This window comes from Lissotriton vulgaris, chromosome 3_1 (assembly GCF_964263255.1).
Source record: "Lissotriton vulgaris chromosome 3_1, aLisVul1.2, whole genome shotgun sequence".
Lineage (NCBI taxonomy): Eukaryota > Metazoa > Chordata > Amphibia > Caudata > Salamandridae > Lissotriton > Lissotriton vulgaris.
The window spans coordinates 499743494-499761418 of record NC_141689.1 but is presented as its reverse complement, the minus strand read 5'-3'; the positions used below and the strand labels follow the sequence as shown (position 1 = coordinate 499761418).

At 46.9% G+C, this 17925-nt stretch overlaps 1 protein-coding gene across 1 annotated transcript in view; it reads right to left on the bottom strand.

Moving 5' to 3' along the window:
* Positions 1-17695, bottom strand: part of AP3B1 (adaptor related protein complex 3 subunit beta 1) — a 2001071-nt gene extending 1983376 nt beyond the window's left edge. The window contains exon 1 of the mRNA XM_086960746.1: positions 17433-17695. Within this exon, the coding sequence (XP_086816872.1) occupies positions 17433-17566 (134 nt within the window). The 5' untranslated portion in view covers positions 17567-17695. The remainder of the gene's footprint in view (positions 1-17432) is intronic.
* Between the last annotated feature and the right edge of the window lie 230 nt (positions 17696-17925).

Here is a 17925-nt window from a genome sequence, read left to right as displayed (position 1 = left end):
GAGGAGGATCACTTATGCCAGGCAGAAAAAGATAGTCATACGAACGTGAGCGGACAGGAGGAGGTAATGGCGGCACGGGAGAAGGTGGCCACTCAGGTTGAGTGGCTTCGCTGCTTTGATCCTATGAAGGTGTCTTTCTGCGCGGAGAGATTCATTATATCTCCCTATACGCGGATGACCTCTTGATGTATTTGGCGGACACAGGGGACTCTGTACAGGGTGCTAAAGCCCTTCTTGAGGAGTTTGGCCACTTGTCGGGATTACAGGTGAACTGGAAAAAGACCTGTCTGTTTCCCATGACTCCGGATGGTCAGCAGCCCCTGACACTAGGGGACCTACAATGGGAATCTGAGTGCTTACCGTACTTGGGCGTCCGCATATACCACGCTCACTCCGACCTTTTGGAAGGAAATGTGGGCGGCGCGATGAGGGGGCTCAGAGGTAGTATGGGGTTTTGGCGAACCCTCCTCCTGTCGGTGGCCGGGAGAATAGCGCTACTAAAGATGGTCGCACTCTCACCGTTGCTCTACTTCTTTCGTACTTTGCCGGTATGGATTCCCATGTCCTTTTTCAAGACGCTCCGGGCACTGATGACTGGGTTTATTTGGGGCTCAGTCAGAAGGCGAGTGGCATTGACCACCTTCATGCGGCCTAGAGAGGAGGGGGGGGGGGGTTGGCGGTCCCAGATTTCGAGTGGTATTACTTAGCGGCACAGCTGCAGTGGCTTACACAAGCCGTAGCGCGTGAGTTTAGAGGCCCAGACGGGCCGCAGGGCAGAGTAATTCCCCGCCATGTTCTGTCATTTATAGTGCTTAGGCAGAAAATTATGCTGGACCAACTCACTCTTGAAGAGCGCACCCTCCGACTGTGCTGGCTGCGAAGCCAGAAACGGGTGGGTTTTACTGTCCTGTATGCCCCGGATATTCCCTTGGGCATGTGCACCGACCTCCCACATGGCGGAGATTATCGGCGCTGGCCGGTTGGGAGGAGCGCGGGGTCCACATGATTGGGGACTTATACAGGGACGGCACCCTGTTACCTTTCCAAGATTTGCAGAGTGCCTTTGACTTACCGAGGGGGGATTACTTATTACACGCTGCCCTTGTGACGGGAATCCAAAAACAGTGGAGGATGGGTGTGTTGGAACCCCCAACATCGTTGGGCTGTCAATATGTTACTATGGCAGCGGACACATTCAAAGCTATCACCCGTTTGTATAGGCGGCTGTCCACGGAAAGGCTTTCACCCCTGGACAAGCTAAAGGGCAAGTGGGAGGAGGACCTTGGCAAGCCCATACCAGAGACGACATGGCCACAGCTGCTGAGGAGGGCCTGGAAGGGTACACGCAACGCCAGGTTCCAACTGGTTCCATTTTTTACTTTACACAAGGCCTATTTAACATCGGTTAAAATTCAACAGTATTTCAGGGGTACTCAATCCCGGTGCCCTAGGTGCAACGCAGAAGGCACCGATTTTGGCCACATGTTTTGGTCCTGCGCGGGACTGGGATCTTATTGGACAGAAGTGGTGGCATGTTTGAACCGAGTAACGGAGCGTACCCTGGAGGTAGAGATGGGAACTTGCCTTTTGCTTTGGTTCCCGCACACTCCTAATACTAAAATTACTAGCACGTTTTATGATTTGGGGTTGATAATGGCAAAGAGGGGGCTTACCATGCATTGGAAAGCGTGAGCGGGACCTAATTTTCAAAGATGGAGGGTGAGTTTCTTGAATTGGGCGGGCAGTGAAGGGACGCTTCGTCTGCAACTAGCCAGGCGTACCTCGAATGATAAGGCGCTGGAAGCAGCAAGAGCGTGGGGTGCATTGGTAGCGGCGCTCGAACCGCCTATAGGAGTGGATGAGGACGATGAAGGTGACGTGGGAGTAGATCAGGGCACAGAGGCCAGAGCGGGGAACACTGGGGAGTACAATAGGGATGGGGACATCTAACCGCATACTGAGAGGAGTCAGCTCACACACTCTAGGTTACGACGAGTTGTGGAATCAAGATAGGGCTCAGAGCGCACATGAGTAACTAAACAGAACTTCCTGTCTTCCGAGACCGGAGATGGTGTTGTCCTCCATTGCTTTATGTTCGATAATTTGAGTTCTTTGTTTACAGACCCAGATGAGGGGGGGTAGGCGAGGGCACACTGACAAGGGGGGTGGGGGTAGAGAGGGAGGTGGGTAGGGGAGGAATGTTGAGAGTTGATTCTTCCAGTTTTACCAATTGGATTTGGGACCACATGTACAATGGTCTTGAATGTGCTATTGGATTGATGGTATGTTGGATGGAGAAATCAATAAAAAAAATTCCTTTAAAAAAAAAAATCATTCTTGAGAAGTTAAGATACTTGTTTAGTGTTGTGATGCACTTTTGGTGAAGCACTTTAGTTAACGGATGTGTTTCAGAACTTCTGCGATTCAAAGTTTTACTTTTTAGGTCTGGATACATATCCCAGCAGTCACCTGACCATATGGGTTCAACAGTAAGAAGAGCTTTAAGAAGCACACCTAAGAGAGGAGCTTTGTCTCCACCAACATGTTGGTTACTTTAAGTACAATACTTGATTGGGCAGAAGGTGTGTGCTGTCATTGAGAAACAGTGCTTGTTGTACTCCTGTTGGCTCCTCAGGAGAGTTCAGACACCTAAAAAAATGAATTATGTGACAGTTTGCAATGGGAAGTCTCCTTTACCATGTGATAATAGTAATGGCTAATATATTAGGATGTTCCCTCCTTTAAAATGGCTGTGTCATCCATATTATTCCTACAAATGCGCTTGTGCAGGGTTTTTCTTCCCCATTTACGTTTGTACTGTGACAAATAAGCAATTGGTTCTGCCCAACCATCCCAGTAGTCTGACAGACATGTCCATTGCTGCAGCGCCAGCATGCCTCATGCGGATCCTTTCTGCTGTATCAATGCACTGTCTCAGGATGCTCGCCCCAACTGCAGCCGCCGATACACATGCACCTGACCGAAGTTAAGGGTGTCAGAGTCACAATTATTGAGACAGCCCAGACCATATGGCTCAATTTGGACTATAAATTGGGGGAAATTACAGGTATGTTAAGAGAGTGACAGGCGTATTTACTTTTTAACTGTAAGCAATTCTATCCATTTTACGATTAGACCATACTGTTATTTCATTGCAAAATCCCTGCTCCTCTTCATTCTGCAGAGACACTGCACTCTTAAACGGTCCCCTCTGCAGTCTGCAAATTCTGCACACTAGTGCAGGATAAAATCTATGTAAGTGGTAGGGTGTGATACTTCCCCCATATTCCAGTAAGCAAATGAGTAAACAGATTTCTTGCAGGTGGATTTCTGGGAGAGTGGGCTTCTCCCCTGAGAAATTTTGAAGTCAAATTATTTTTTTAATACTTTTTATTGATTTTAAAATAAAGCTATACCAACAGTACATGGTTGCATGTTTATAAGGGAAAAGTATGAATATCGTAGCAAACTGGAAGCATGAATTCCTCCACCCCCACAATCAATAAGCGTAGTCACTACAGTCCAGTGAACAGAGTAACATCAGGGAATAAGCGCCACATCAGCACTATGGGGCCCATGCCCCTCAGACGGTTGTATGTTTATTGGCATTTCCTCTCCACTTATAGATCTCTTTTTCGACACTGAATCAGAGGTTCATACCTCTCCGCCAAAAAGACAGCAGCAGTCAGGGGTTGGGGAACACAGTGTTGAGCAATGTCCTGTTTGGCCAGAAGACACTAAACACCTGCATATAACCTATGGCATCTAGTGTCTAGACAACCATCCTTTATCCCAAGAAGCACCCACTTAGGATCTAACGCCGCAGTTACCTGCAGAGATCTGGCCATGCACTGTGACCCAGTAGGCTTGTATAGAAACGTGATAGCAGGACCCAGCAGGGTGCGGCAGAGTATGCAAGCAGGCAAGTCTGTGTGCCTCCTCTTTCAGGGCCTACCAGGGATGTAATAATTATGATGTAAATAGGAGAATTGGATGAGCTGGCGAATACAGGGTATGGTCAACAAGCGCAAAGCCATCTTCTCTTCATCTGATTCCCCTAGGTCCACCAATCAACTTGCTCTAAGCTTAAGGAGAGGGTCCAGGGCATTCAGGATAAATGAGCAATATAGACCGGAAAGTCCCTATCGACCCAAGGGTTTCATCATCATCTCCAACTGTAAAGGGTTAGTTTCAGGGACCTTCGCAAGTAACTCTTTATATGGGTCAAGGGCGTGCCTCATCTGCAAGTATCGGAAGAATTGGCATTTAGGAGGTTGTAATCCGCTTTGAGATAATCAAAGGAAACAATCAGGTCCCTGTCCTACAGGTCCCCCAACATACTATTCCCAATCAGGTCCAATCCCCGGAATCCCTCCAGGAATGCTACTCATTCCAGCAGAATCCTGGCCCACAGAGGTGTCTGTGCCTTGGAAGCCCAGAAAAAATCCTCGTATCCCTGGATTGTCGGTCTGGAAGAAAGAAGTAGGTCGAACAAAGGGGTAATTCTGTAGCACAGAGAAATCTGGGCAGGACAAACATTTTATATAAAGCAATCCGGCCAGGCAAGTTCAGTTAAAGGGTGGCTCAATTAGCAAGATCTGTACGTGTGCGAGCCAATATTGATGCAATGTTGAAGTTGCATGATATATCTGTAGGTCGGATGTAATGTGAAAGCCAAGATAATTGAAGGGGGTCGAGGTGACCCTCAATTAAGCCTTCAAGTTGTGGGAGAAGGGGCGGGCCTACCAAGTGGATGTATTGTGACTTTTTCCAATTGACCCGCAGGCCCTCTGCATCACCTCATACCTCCAGCAATCTAATGAAGCATGATAGAGTCATCAGGGAAGACTGCAGATAGAGCAATCAAGAAATTTGTATAGCGCGCTACTCACCCAGAGGGTCTCAAGGCGCTGGGGGGGGGGGGGGGGGGGGGTCCGCTACTGCTCGAACAGCCAGGTCTTGAGTTGCTTCCTTAAGGAGAGCTGGTCTTGGGTAAGACGGAGGTGGATGGGGAGTGTATTCCAGGTCTTGGCTGCCAGGTAGGAGAAGGATCTTCCTCCCATGGTGGCTCTTCGGATGCGTGGAACGGCGGGGAGTGCGTTGTGGAGGGCTTTGTGTGCATGGGTTAGGAGGCGGAGCGTGATTCTTTTGCTGACGGGGAGCCAGTGCAGGTCTTTCAGGTGTCCGGAGATGTGGCTGTGGCGTGGGATGTCCAGGATGAGTCGTGCGGAGGCGTTCTGGATGCGTTGGGAGTCTTTTCTGCAGTTTGGCTGTGGTTCCGGTGTAGAGGGTGTTTCCGTAATCTAGACGGCTGGTGACAAGTGCCTGGGTGACAGTCTTCCTGGTTTCGGTGGGAATCCATCGGAAGATCTTTCGGAGCATGCGTAGGATGTTGAAGCATGAAGACGAGACAGCGTTGAGTTGTCTGGTCATCGACAGGGAGGAGTCCAGGATGAAGCCCAGGTTGCGTGCGTGATCCGCTGGTTTGGGTGCGCTGCCTAGGGCTGGGGCCACCAGGAGTCGTCCCAGGCAGACTGTGATGGTCCAAGGATGAGAACCTCCGTCTTGTCTGAGTTCAGGTTCAAGCGGCTGTTCTTCATCCATTCGGCGACGTCTTTCATGCCTTCGTGTAGGCTGGTTCTGGCGACGGTGGGGTCGTTGGTGAGGGAGAGGATCAGCTGGGTGTCGTCGGCGTAGGAGATGTTGTTGAGGTTGTGTTGGCGTGCGATGGCTGCGAGGGGGCTCATGTAGACATTGAAGAGGGTGGGGTTAAGTGATGATCCTTGTGGTACGCCGCAGATGACTTTGGTGGCCTCGGATCTGAACCGGGGGAGGCGGACCCTCTGGGTTCTTCCGGTGAGGAACGAGGTGATCCATTCCAGTGCCTTCTCTTGGATTCCGATGTTGTTGAGGCGCTGCACTAGGGTGCGGTGGCAGACCGTGTCGAACGCTGCGGAAAGGTCCAGGAGGATGAGGGCCGCTGTTTCCCCGTTGTCGAGCAGGGATCTGATGTCGTCAGTGGCTGCGATGAGGGCGGTTTCGGTGCTGTGGTTGGCTCGGAAGCCGGACTGCGAGTGGTCGAGGGATCCGTTCGTCTCGAGGAAGGCGGCAAGCTGACTGTTGACGGTCTTCTCTATGACCTTGGCAGGTAAAGGGAGGAGCGAGATGGGACGGTAGTTCTTGAGGTCAGTGGGGTCCGCTGTTGGTTTCTTCAGCAGGGCGCTGAGCTCGGCGTGCTTCCAGCTCTCCGGGAAGGTGGCGGTGTTGAAGGAGGTGTTGATGATGTCCCGGAGTTGGGGTGCGATGATGGAGTCGGCTTTGTTGAAGACGTGGTGGGGGCAGGGGTCGGTTGGTGATCCGGAGTGGATGGTGTTCATCACGCGGGTGATGTCTTCGGTGCTGACCGGAGTCCAGGCGCGGAGGGTGGTGGTGGCGGTCGTTGGCTCGGTGGTTGGGTGCGTGGTCTGTGCACCGAAGCTGTTTATGTCCACGATCTTGCTGTGGAAGAATGAGGCGAGTGAGTCGCAGAGGTCTTGCGAGGGAGTGATATCGTTGTTTACGGCACTGGGGTTGGAGAGCTCTTTGACGATGCTGAAGAGTTCCTTGCTGTTGTGGGCGTTGTGGTCCTGTCGTTCCTTGAATGCTGTCTTCTTGGTGGTGCGGATCAGCTGGTGGTGTTTGCGGGTGGCGTGCTTGAGGGCAGTCATGTTGTCTGTGGTCTGGTTGTTGCTCCAGGCTTTGAGGGTGCGGCAGTTCTTCTTGGAGTTCTTGAGTTTGTCGGTGAACCAGGAGGCTTTCTTGCTGCCGGGTCTGCTGGGAGGGGTCTTCAGTGGTGCGAGGTTGTCTGCACAGCTGGTGATCCACTGTGTGAGGTTGCAGGCTGCTTCGTTGGGGTCGGTTGCGCTGGCGGGAGGGTTCTGGCTGAGGGAGGTGGTGAGCTGGTCGGCGGTGATCTTGTTCCAGCTCCTGCGAGGAACCTGTTGCGGGTGGTGGGTCGTGGTTCTTCTGAAGCTTTGCATTTTGAAATAGTCAGCCCCAACTTACAATGTAAAAAAAAAATATATATATATATCTGTCCCAGAATGAAGCATTGTGGTGAATGGAAAGCCAGGACTGGATGACGGAGTCACACAATCTAATATCCAGCACCATTCCTCAAAATGTCGTTCCTAGTCTCCCTCCTCGCACCATCCCACATCTTCAGTCCACTCTTCCCTCTTGCACCAGAACCGTTGTTGCAGATGGAATTAAGTGTGCATCTAGCACTATGGAAAGAGCAAGTATTCAGTGGGTGCCTTTGTAGAAATATGTGCAAATTTATGAGAGTTGTGGAATTTTTATATGTGCTGTGCAGCGTAAAAGGTGTGCTCATGTAAGTGGTGGGTGACGATGAATGGTGTCAGTGAGCAGTGCAAGTGAAGGGTGACAAATCTGCCGATTTTAGTGTAGGGTGAGCTGCATGAATGCATAGTGAGAAGAGGGCCCATGTGAGTGTCATTGAGATGGGTGCATACAGTGAGAAGAGTGCATACAGTGAGAGGAGTGAGTGCAGGGTGGTGCGAGCTGTGTAAATGCAGGGTGAAGTTGTGTGCCTGTGTGTGAGTGCAGGATGAGAGGCTAGAGTGACTAGTGAGTGCATGGTGAATGGAGTTTGTGCAGGGTAAGTAGTATGTACCTGTGAGTTATGGCAAACAATTGTGCCTTTCTACTGGCACCACCGGTGATTTGTTGCCCTGGCCGGTAGAAAAAAAGCAAAATCACATAAAGCCGATATTTTTTGTATTTATAGGTACATGCTTCAAACAGCAAATATAAATAGAAAGCACTTTTAAATGTGTTCTAGGGCTGCATTAATGGACCATGACTAATAATTAAAGGAAGCAAAGACAGAAAAGTCATGTTAAAAAGGAGTACATACCAGTCCTATTTAATACCTCACTCAGGTGTTCGCAGACTTTTTAAACAACAAATGGGCAGTATTTAACTCTTAGAAAGGTGGCAAATCTACCAGTGATATGTCTTTTCACAAAATGCATTCACCCACTGTCAGTAAAAGTAAATTACAAATGAAAGGAATAGGCAGATTTGGGATCCAGGGAGTACAGGAGCCAGTAAAAATTAAAAAACAAAGCCTCATTAACCAGTTCACAAAGGCATGTAAATGGTATTTTAAAAACCTGTGAAATACTCAGGTGAGGCTAAGATTAGACACTAGACACTGACCAGCTGAGCACACAGCAGCTCAAGAACTATGTGTGTGTCATGGAAGCTGAAGCTGTCCGATCTGGATGTACCGTAGGGTTGAAGGGGGGCTAAAATCCTTTTAGCCCTACGAGTGTTGAGTGCCTGGCGAAAGCTCATACCTCTTTTAAAGGGGATGAAATATGGCGCCCTCTAAGGATCAATGATAGTTCACAATTCGAGGTTCATTTAAATAACATAAGCAGTAGTCCTTACTATACAGATGGTTGGGATTGAGAGAGAGAGGTTGGGTTGATGCCAGGAAACAAGAGAGTTACTGTTCAATCGCAAAACACCCACACTAAAATATGGATATGTGATTCCTTGATTACCACTGCTCAGCCTGCAGCTATACTCTGTCTTGATGTGTTGTTCATATTTTCCAAAATGCATCTCTAATCATCATGTTTTCCCACATGGCACCACTACCCATTATTAAAAAAATGCACTGGTTTGATGTGAACCAACACATGAATCAAATGCTTTTGGTGTACATAAAATTCCTTAACAAACAGTGTCAAAACCAATAGACTTCTCTTTATTTTTTTTAATTTTTTTTAAAGGAAAAGCTTTGGTCGAATGAGTATGAAGATGTTATGGATGCGTAGTTTAGTAAGGTTGTCAATTTGAGGAGGCTACTATAACAAATTGGTAGTTTCAAGAGCAAGGGTAGGAGTTTTAACTCTAGGGTTGGAACTGCATGTTATCCACTGAAGCATGCATACGGCACACTGGAACGAAATGCAAGAAGCTACTGTCACTTCGCAGAAGGGCTGTTATATTTTCAAAAGAACAGAACCATACTATTCAGCAAAACTGTCATACTTAGAATGGAGAAGATATGTGACAACAGAGGACTAGCGGTTATACCGGAATTGGGAAAGCATGGGCTATGTCTTAGCAAAGCTTTCGTATTTTATATTATAAGCACTTGTCAGCAAGGCTGCTATGTATTCAATGGGGCAGTACCTGCGCTTCACAGCAGTCCTGCTATACCAGTTCAGTTTCATAAGTCTTTATTTCGGTAAAATTGACCATAAAAAGACATCACAAAATAAAGCACAATAAAACATTAAAAACCAACATAATACATAGTTACATAGTACATAGGACTTCACTCACAAGATATTCAATAAAAATCTGACTAACACTGTGGATAACTAACTCTAATTAACCAAGACCAGCCTAAAAATTTAGCTACTGATATAACCACAGGGAGTGATGTTACCATCCCTAACAACCTTAGGGCCTCTTTGGCCCCTCTAGTGTTAAGCTTTCGACAAATTGGTTTTAGCCATTTTTTCCATGGGGCGACATATGCAGGACAAACAAAAAAGAAGTGCCCCACAGTTTCCTCCCGATCTTTGCACCATGGACATGAATTCCCTAACCCACCCCTCCATTTATGTGTGAACGATCTCAGAGGTAGCGTTCCTATTCTAAATTGATGAAAGAGTTTTCTATCAATGCTCATTGTTATGGTGTCCCAGTAACTTTCCAGAACTGGGTCCACCTTATGTCTCAAAAACCTACCAGAAAGGGTTAGCGAGCTATGTTCCATAATCAACTTATTTCTATATGCAGCCCAAAACTGGTCCTTAAGATCCTTTTTTGAAAGGAACACACTAGTCCTGGGGTCGGATCATAGCTGGATAAGGCCCATATCCGACAGGATAGATTTGACAGCTTTAAACCAAGGGAGATTCCCACTACCCACTATTCGTCTAAAATCTTCTATTCCCACAGCAAATATAGCCAATTCAGGGGTTACCCAAATTCTCCTCCATAGTAGAATAATTCTCAGTTTTGCCAATTCCTCTATTGGAGAACAACCCAGGTCCAACATTAAAGGAAGCATAGGGGTCGATTGAGGAAGACCCACCAAGTTTCGTAAAAACTTATTTTGTATTTTCTCAAGTTGGGACAGGTCAACATAGCCCCAGAGATCTGCTCCGTATACAATGGCCGTTCTAATCTTGATGTTGTATATTTTGAGGGCTGGGCTCACTTTCTTAGTTAGAGAGGATCTCTGCTCCTTGACTAATGTCCCACTCAACTGAGAAAATTTTAATGATAAAACATCCATCTGGGCAGTCCATCTTAATCTATGGTCTAGAACCACCCCCAGGTAAGTCATCTCATTTACCTGTTCCAAATTTATGCCATTAAGACTAACTTGGCCTGATCTTGGTTTATTTTTAGTAAAAAACATAAACTTGGTTTTACTTGTGTTGACCTGCAAATCATTGGCATCACAGAATTCTACAAATGTGCTAAGTGCCAGTTGTAGCCCCTTTTGTGTTTTTGAAAGTATGAGCGTGTCATCCGCGAAGATGAGAAGTGGAACCTTCATACTACCCAAACTAGGAGCGTCAGTCGGAGTATCCGAAAAATATGCAACAACTCTATTATTAAATAGAAGAAAAAGGGTGGGGGCAAGGACACATCCTTGACGGACTCCCTGTGTCACTGGGAACTTTTTAGTGACTTGGCCCTGCATACCCCATCGAACCTGGGCATGATAATGTCCAACAGGTCCTTCGGCAATCCCAATTGTATCAGAGCCTCCCACAATTTGGTCCTTGGGACCAAATCGAAGGCGGACTTTAGGTCCACAAAGGCCGCATAGATGACTCCTCCACTTAAGACCACCACCTTCCAATAGATTAGAAGAAATCTTAGAATCTGATCTATTGTACTTACACCGGGCCTGAAGCCAGCCTGCAGAGGTAATAGTATTGACATTTCGTCCATCCATGCTGAGATCTTAACCCCTTCCACACTCATGACGAGCTGGGCTCGTCATGGTGTAGCCTCCTCAAACACTGATGACGAGCCCAGCTCGTCAAAAAACAATGTAAAAAAAGAATTTTCAGCACAGAGGGGGAAAACGCATAGCAGCCATGGAGTTAAACAGCACCACCCGAGAGATGATCTTTTGGATGGCGTCAATAAGGCTAATCGGACGATAGTTTGCTGGCAGGGAGCGATCCCCCTTTTTAAATATTGGAAGGATTTCCGCCCCCTGCCAAGAGTCGGGTATCGGGGCTCCATCTCCCACCGCGTTGGCAACTTTCAATATATAGGGGACCCAGGCTGCTTGATTTAAAAAGATCTGAGGGAATGCAATCTATGCCGGGAGCTTTCCCCCCTTTAGTCTGGCTTAGGGCCAGCTCTACATCTAACCGATCAAAGAGGGGATCTGTGTCCGGAGTTCTTAAAGGGGCCGCCCACATACTTACTGCGGGGACTACTAGAGGACCAGAGTTGCTAAACTGTGCCCCAAAGTATGCAACTCACCCTTCTTCAGCTACATGGTTAGAGGGGAGTTGAGGCTCATAGGAATTCCCCCACTTAAGAACATGCCAGAACCTCGATTGGTTAGAGGAAACTCGCCTCATAGAGATCCTGCCAGTGTTTGTCGTCCCAAGCTGATTTGGCCTCTTTCTGGCACTTTTTATATTCCAGCCTACCCTTCCGTATGGCTACACTGTCACGCGACTTAAGTGCTACAAGTAGGTTAATATGGGCTTAGCGACACAGTCGATTATACCATTTGCCCCCGCCCAGTGATGGTCGGGTTTTTTTCCCAGTTTTTTTAGAAATGAAAAAAAAGCGATTTCAAAAATTTGAAGAGATTATCATGTAGCCCACAAATATCAACAGGGTCGGTCGTTATCTCCATAGCAAGCGAAACCTCCACGACTTTCCGTGAGATTATACTTAGGGTGGCGGGCTCCTCCGCTACCCTACACCGCTGTACCCTTCTATCATTCTCCAAGAACACATCAGCTATGGCACATTTATGGGAGACTCCCATCCGATGGTTACTATCAAGAGCCAGGCTGAGTGCCAAAGGATTATGATCACTCTCAGGGCGATCCACCACTAACATATCAACCAGTGAGGACCAGCACTCTGCCCTAATGAGAATGTAGTCAATCCTACTCGTCCTATGGCCCTTATCAAAAGTATGTTTTCTTGTTTATCTGAGGGGGTTCGCCCATTCACAGCTCTCAGTCCCCATTCAAGGCAGAACCCCAACCAGTGGAGTGCTGCTTCTGTCGCTTTCTTAATAGGTGATAATTCTAAGGATGGAATCTTCCAAAGTTTGTCCTCTTCTACCAGAAAGTCCATCTCACTTCCAAAATATGGCTCAAAGGTGCAATTTAGGTCACCTGCCAAAATAAAGGATTCCCTACCAATTTGGTTAAAAATAAGTTCAAGATCATGAGACATACCAGTAGGACTACGTCCTCCCGGAATTCCCCGTGCATACACATTTATAATAACTATCGCCTGTGAGCCAGGGTTTGAAAGCTTGATCACAAGGATATCGAGATTTGTAGTGGGCACCTCTGTGATATGATAGTCCAATGACTGTCTTAGCCAGACACATAGACCCCCTGACGGTCTACCGACTCCTATCTTACGAGCTGGTTTGTGAAAATTAAAAAACCCATGGTGGAAAATAGGGTCAGTTGCCCAGGTCTCTTGAAAAATAAGGATGTCCTGGTTATTCACCAGCTCCACCCACTCCTCGATTTGAAGCTTACTACGTAGACCAGCTAGATTCCATGAAATAAGTTTCAATGGTATTGGGTGATTAGCCAAAATCACCCCTGCGGGGGCATTCGTGCTAGATGGTAAAGGGTCACCCTCCCTCTGGCTTAGAATAACCTCTAGAGGTGCATCATCCCTCCTGAGATGGGGACAGATGATAATAGATTCACCATCTCCACAGGCAGCCATCTCAGGTTCCAAGCTTCTGCCTTGAATCCCTCTATATATACCAAACTCCTCATTTCCAACCTGAGATGCCATCACAACCTGGACCTCAGCCTTATCTGCTTCCAAGGTTGTACCTCGATTCCCTCTAAAAAGATCAGGCTTCACATTCCCAATCTGGCATGTCATTACATTCTGTACTTCATCATAAGGGGGTACTATGTCTAGTGTAGCAAAAATTCCCCAACTATCTTGAGTGACCTCCGTATCAAGAAGTGGCAGGTCAAGTCATTCATTCGAGTCCAGCCCCGAGAGGGGTTCATATAGGTTATACAACGGAATGTTCCAATACTCGTTGCAATTAGTAGAATTTGTAAAGATATTAGAGGAGGGAAATGTCTGGGAGGGCGTTGGCGTGGAGGAAGGGAAAAAAGTTTTTGGCGGGACCAGAGAAGTGAGATGTGCAATAAGCCAAATTCAGAGGAATGGGATTTCTAGGGTGAATAGGGGGTATAAACAAAGCCTCTGGATAAAAATAACTCAAGTTTCGGGTTGAAACTCCCCCTTCACTTTTTCCTGGAAACCAGTCGCTAATATATGTGACTACTCTGTGGTCCTTAAAGTTTACGATCACAACATCCCCCTCAGTATCTTTCGGACTGGGACCCACCCATTTACATCGTCTTACGGAGATTATATCTCCGTTTAAATGAGAGGGGAGGGGTCTGTTGTTTCGCAACCAAAAGATAACTTTATTTTTGAGATTATCATTGTATTCAACATTTCCGTTAGAGATAGTTGGGACACCTGTTGGAAAGATCACGTAGTTAGCTGACTCTGGGGGTAAATCCACTGTATTCCTATGATTTGAGTTAGCTCTTTGGGTTTTAAATGCCCCCGGAATCATAGTTGGCACATTAGTGGAAAAGGGCGGTTTTTTGGGGCCGGCGTGAGCTTCGCTTTACGTGGATCATGTAGAGCCGAGGGCATGGTAGTGATTGGGGGTGCAATTTTACTATTAGAAGTTACATTTTCTTTCTCTTTCTGTGGTCTACTTAGATTTGGTGTTTTTGTGCTTAACTGGCATTTTAATCGGGCAGATCCTTGGATTTCACAGGGTCAGGAATTGTACTCTGACAAACAGCTGACAATAGGCAGTCCATTTTTTCCCCTAGGATTCTAACTCTCTCTATGAGTGGGAGCATATAAGATTTTAGGAGTCGTTCAAGCAATTCTATTGACTCTTTATTAGTCGTTGTTAATTCTCCTGGGATTGGTGGTGCTTGGGTACCTATTAAGACATCCCTCACTGGTGGGCCAGATGGTTTAGTTTTGGGGCCTGCCAGGGGAGATGTAACACTCAAAGATTTTTCCCCTTTTCTTTTTACCCCGCCTTTTCTCCTTCTTTTCCTTGGAGGAGAATGAAGTGCCCTCCGTGGATTCTTAGAGTTGTCTTTGGTCGTACTAGCAGTAGCTGGTGGAAGTGTCTCTGTAGGTGCAACAATGTCTATTGAGTGAGTGGAAAAAGTTGAGTGGAGTTGCGAGACAAGATTTAAAGCAACTGAAGAGTTTAAATCTATAAGACTATTGGAATCAATAGGAGGGCAGTTTAGGTTACCATCTATGAGGATATCTGATTGTACAGGGGTTATACTGCGGTCTTGAAAAATAAGGGGAATATGGTCGGTGCTAACTAACTCAGCATCTGTTTCCATCCTACAAGTGCTACCCAGATCTTGATTAATGGGAGAGTTATGGGGAGTAATCAGTGGTTTCTTTTTGAGTAAATCTATGGAGCGACGGCGCTCTGCACGTCTCTACGCTAAAAAAAGTTCTTTATGTATTTCTTTGGTCGCCCATGCAAAATATTTGTCAAGGGGACCAAGAATAGAGACCCCAACACTAGAAGGTAGAGAGCTAGACATGTCTGTAGGCATCCTAGACACTTTGGGCACCCCAGATTACAACAAACTTTTATACAGCAATGGGCGATTTTCCCTAAAGATAAGAGTTAATACGGGCGCAGCCCAGCTCCTACAGCCCCTGATGGCCACAGACGGTCCCGCCCGGGCGCTCCCGCGCAGCGGCCACCTAGGACTAATAAATACACGCTGGGGGCGGGGGAAGCAGGGAGAGCGGTCCAGGTGGTGCGGATCAGCTGTGCAGGGACTCCTGGGAATTGGAGTCCCTGTAGCGCCACTCGCAGCCCTGCCTTTGGCCCAAACACACCCCAGCAAACCTCGCTAGTGGAAGCAAGTCAGTGGATTCCAAGGTCCTTCTCGACGAAGCGGGACCCGCGCAGCGGGTCCAGCAAGCAGTTGTTCTTTAACCAAGTAGGTGGAATTTCACGCGTCCTCACGGGCAGAGTCAATAATGCCAAAGATCCCACTGTGTTCAAAGGGCAGGATGGTTTTAAAATGTACTAGTGCGCTGGGGGCGGGGCAAGCAGGGAGAGCGGTCCAGGTGGTGCGGATCAGCTGTGCAGGGACTCCTGGGAATTGGAGTCCCTGTAGCGCCACTCGCAGCCCTGCCTTTGGCCCACACACACCCCAGCAAACCTCGCTAGTGGAAGCAAGTCAGTGGATTCCAAGGTCCTTCACGACGAAGCGGGACCCGCGCAGCGGGTCCGGCAAGCAGTTGTTCTTTAACCAAGTAGGTGGAATTTCACGCGTCCTCACGGGCAGTCAATAATGCCAAAGATCCTGCTATACCTTCTGTGGGACAGTTCAAGCTATTCTGAGCCGGTATCTCAAACGGGTAAGTTTCAGAACATCGAAGATTTGATAGAATGTTGGTGGAGTCATACAATACACTTCAGTTTTGCTATAATTTAAATGTGATGCCACATTTGAAAAGCAATGCTACACACGAGGGGCTGAATCAGTACTTCTCTTAATGGCCAATCATACTTTTGAAGTGCCAAAGATTCTTAGCGAAAATAGTATTATTCTCAATGGAACAGTTTCTGACTTTAGCTGCCGAAGTGTTATTCTTTCGATTCTGCAGTGTCAGAAAAAAAATACAAGGATTTCTATATCTAGTAGTAACAGAGCAGAACTGCAAGCTGTCTCAAATCTTACCATAAACTCCGATATTTGAGTGGGCATTGAGTACGGCTCCTCTTGTACACACCTGACTATGCTTAACGGATAATGTACACAATGCAGCACAAATTTCAAGCTTTGACTACACATGGAGCAGTTACAGTATCTTAGAGCAGCAGTGCAAGCACCAATCGGAACCAGAGCACTACAGCAAAGACTACAGCAAAGCAAACGTGTTTAACACACAAGGCAGGTACAATTAAATCGAGCAAACATTGTCCAATCAGACAAAGTAGATAAGTAAACACAGCGACAGGATATTCCCAATCCATGATATGTCATTGTAATTCTTAATTGTATTTATATAGCATTTACAATTTATGTGAGATTAGTTAGTCCTGTTCTGTTTGTTGTTTTGAACTAGTCATGTACTTCTAGTGTTAGTGCATATTTTTATTTAATAGCTCAACTAGAATACCAAAATACATGGAATATAAACGATCAGATGTGCTTCTTTAACCGGCATGAGGTGTCTTGCAACTCTAGCATTACAAGGCACAGTTACAACATCTCAGATGCCACTAGTTCGCCAGGCCTTTCGTTTCTCAGCAGTACAAAACGTGTAGATTTTATTGCAGGAGACAATATAATTAGGCTCCGAGTTTATTGTATTTTTTTTTACATCTCCATTTATCAATATTTAATTTTTGCAGATATAGTTAATCTGGGCTTCATGAAAACACGATAAAGCTGCAACTAATATATTACTACATATAGTTAATTCATAAAAGACAAGTATGCTCTTACTTGAATGCCTAAGGGATTTTGATGCTAAATGGGTACCAATACATGAATCATAAATACATTCATATAAAAACCCGAGCACTGTCGCGTGAACAGCTAGAGTTTTCTTTGGGCGAACTGAAAATCATGAGTTCGTGTGGGGTTTATGTACCTCTACAAGGTACAAACTCAGCTTCCTATAAAAGAGATGTCTTAACACCTTCGGCTTGCTTTAGGAAGGAGTCAGTCAACACCCCTTTGCATGTGCAAAGGAAACCCCGACACACAAAATCCAAGACTACTGATTAAAATAACAGGGTCGACTTAAATCATCACACACAATATTGGGGCGGCGGTCATATGGCAGCCTTATGAGTGTAACTGGGTCATAGTTCTGGATAAAAGCACTGGAGGGAGTGCTGCCTGAGGGTGTGTATGTGGATGCAACATGTGTTCCTGGTCTGGGACGAGCATGGCAGTGAGCTTTCCTCGCCGCACCGATAACCTCCACTTCCAAGGAGCCCACTCTCTCTAGATGGACCATCTCTTCCAACCCCTAACATATTATGTCATGGTCACATGTGGTTGGGCAGAAGACCTAACCATGCGCCCCGACCCTTCTCAAGTCCCACTCACTTCTTGACGTCTGAGCTGAAAAGTCCAAGGGCCCCCGATGTACTGCTGCCACCAGCTTCCTGGCCCACCTCGGTCGCATCCCCGCCGCCTCCCGGCACCTGTTCGCTGTAAGCGGTCAGACTGTTGCTCGACATTTCGACAAACTCTACGCGGAACTAAAGTAGATGAAGAACCGTCAGAGGGAACTTTCTGTCCGAACCCGGCAGCGCACCTCCACCCGCGGCCGGAAGAGGGAGCACGAGACCTGCAGTCACATGACCGGTGACACGACGACGTGAAAGATGCACGTGACCATAACCTGTCACGTGACTTTCAGGGCCACAGAGTGACGGGTTCATAGTTAAATTACAGAGTCCATTTAATGAAGGGCGTATAGCTCAACTGTTTTTCCGAATGCATACTGTTATTGATTTTGAAGAAATTCAAGAAGCTTCGTAAACGATTTTAGGAAATGTGTGATTTTTTTAAATTACTGTAATTTAATGCGACTACG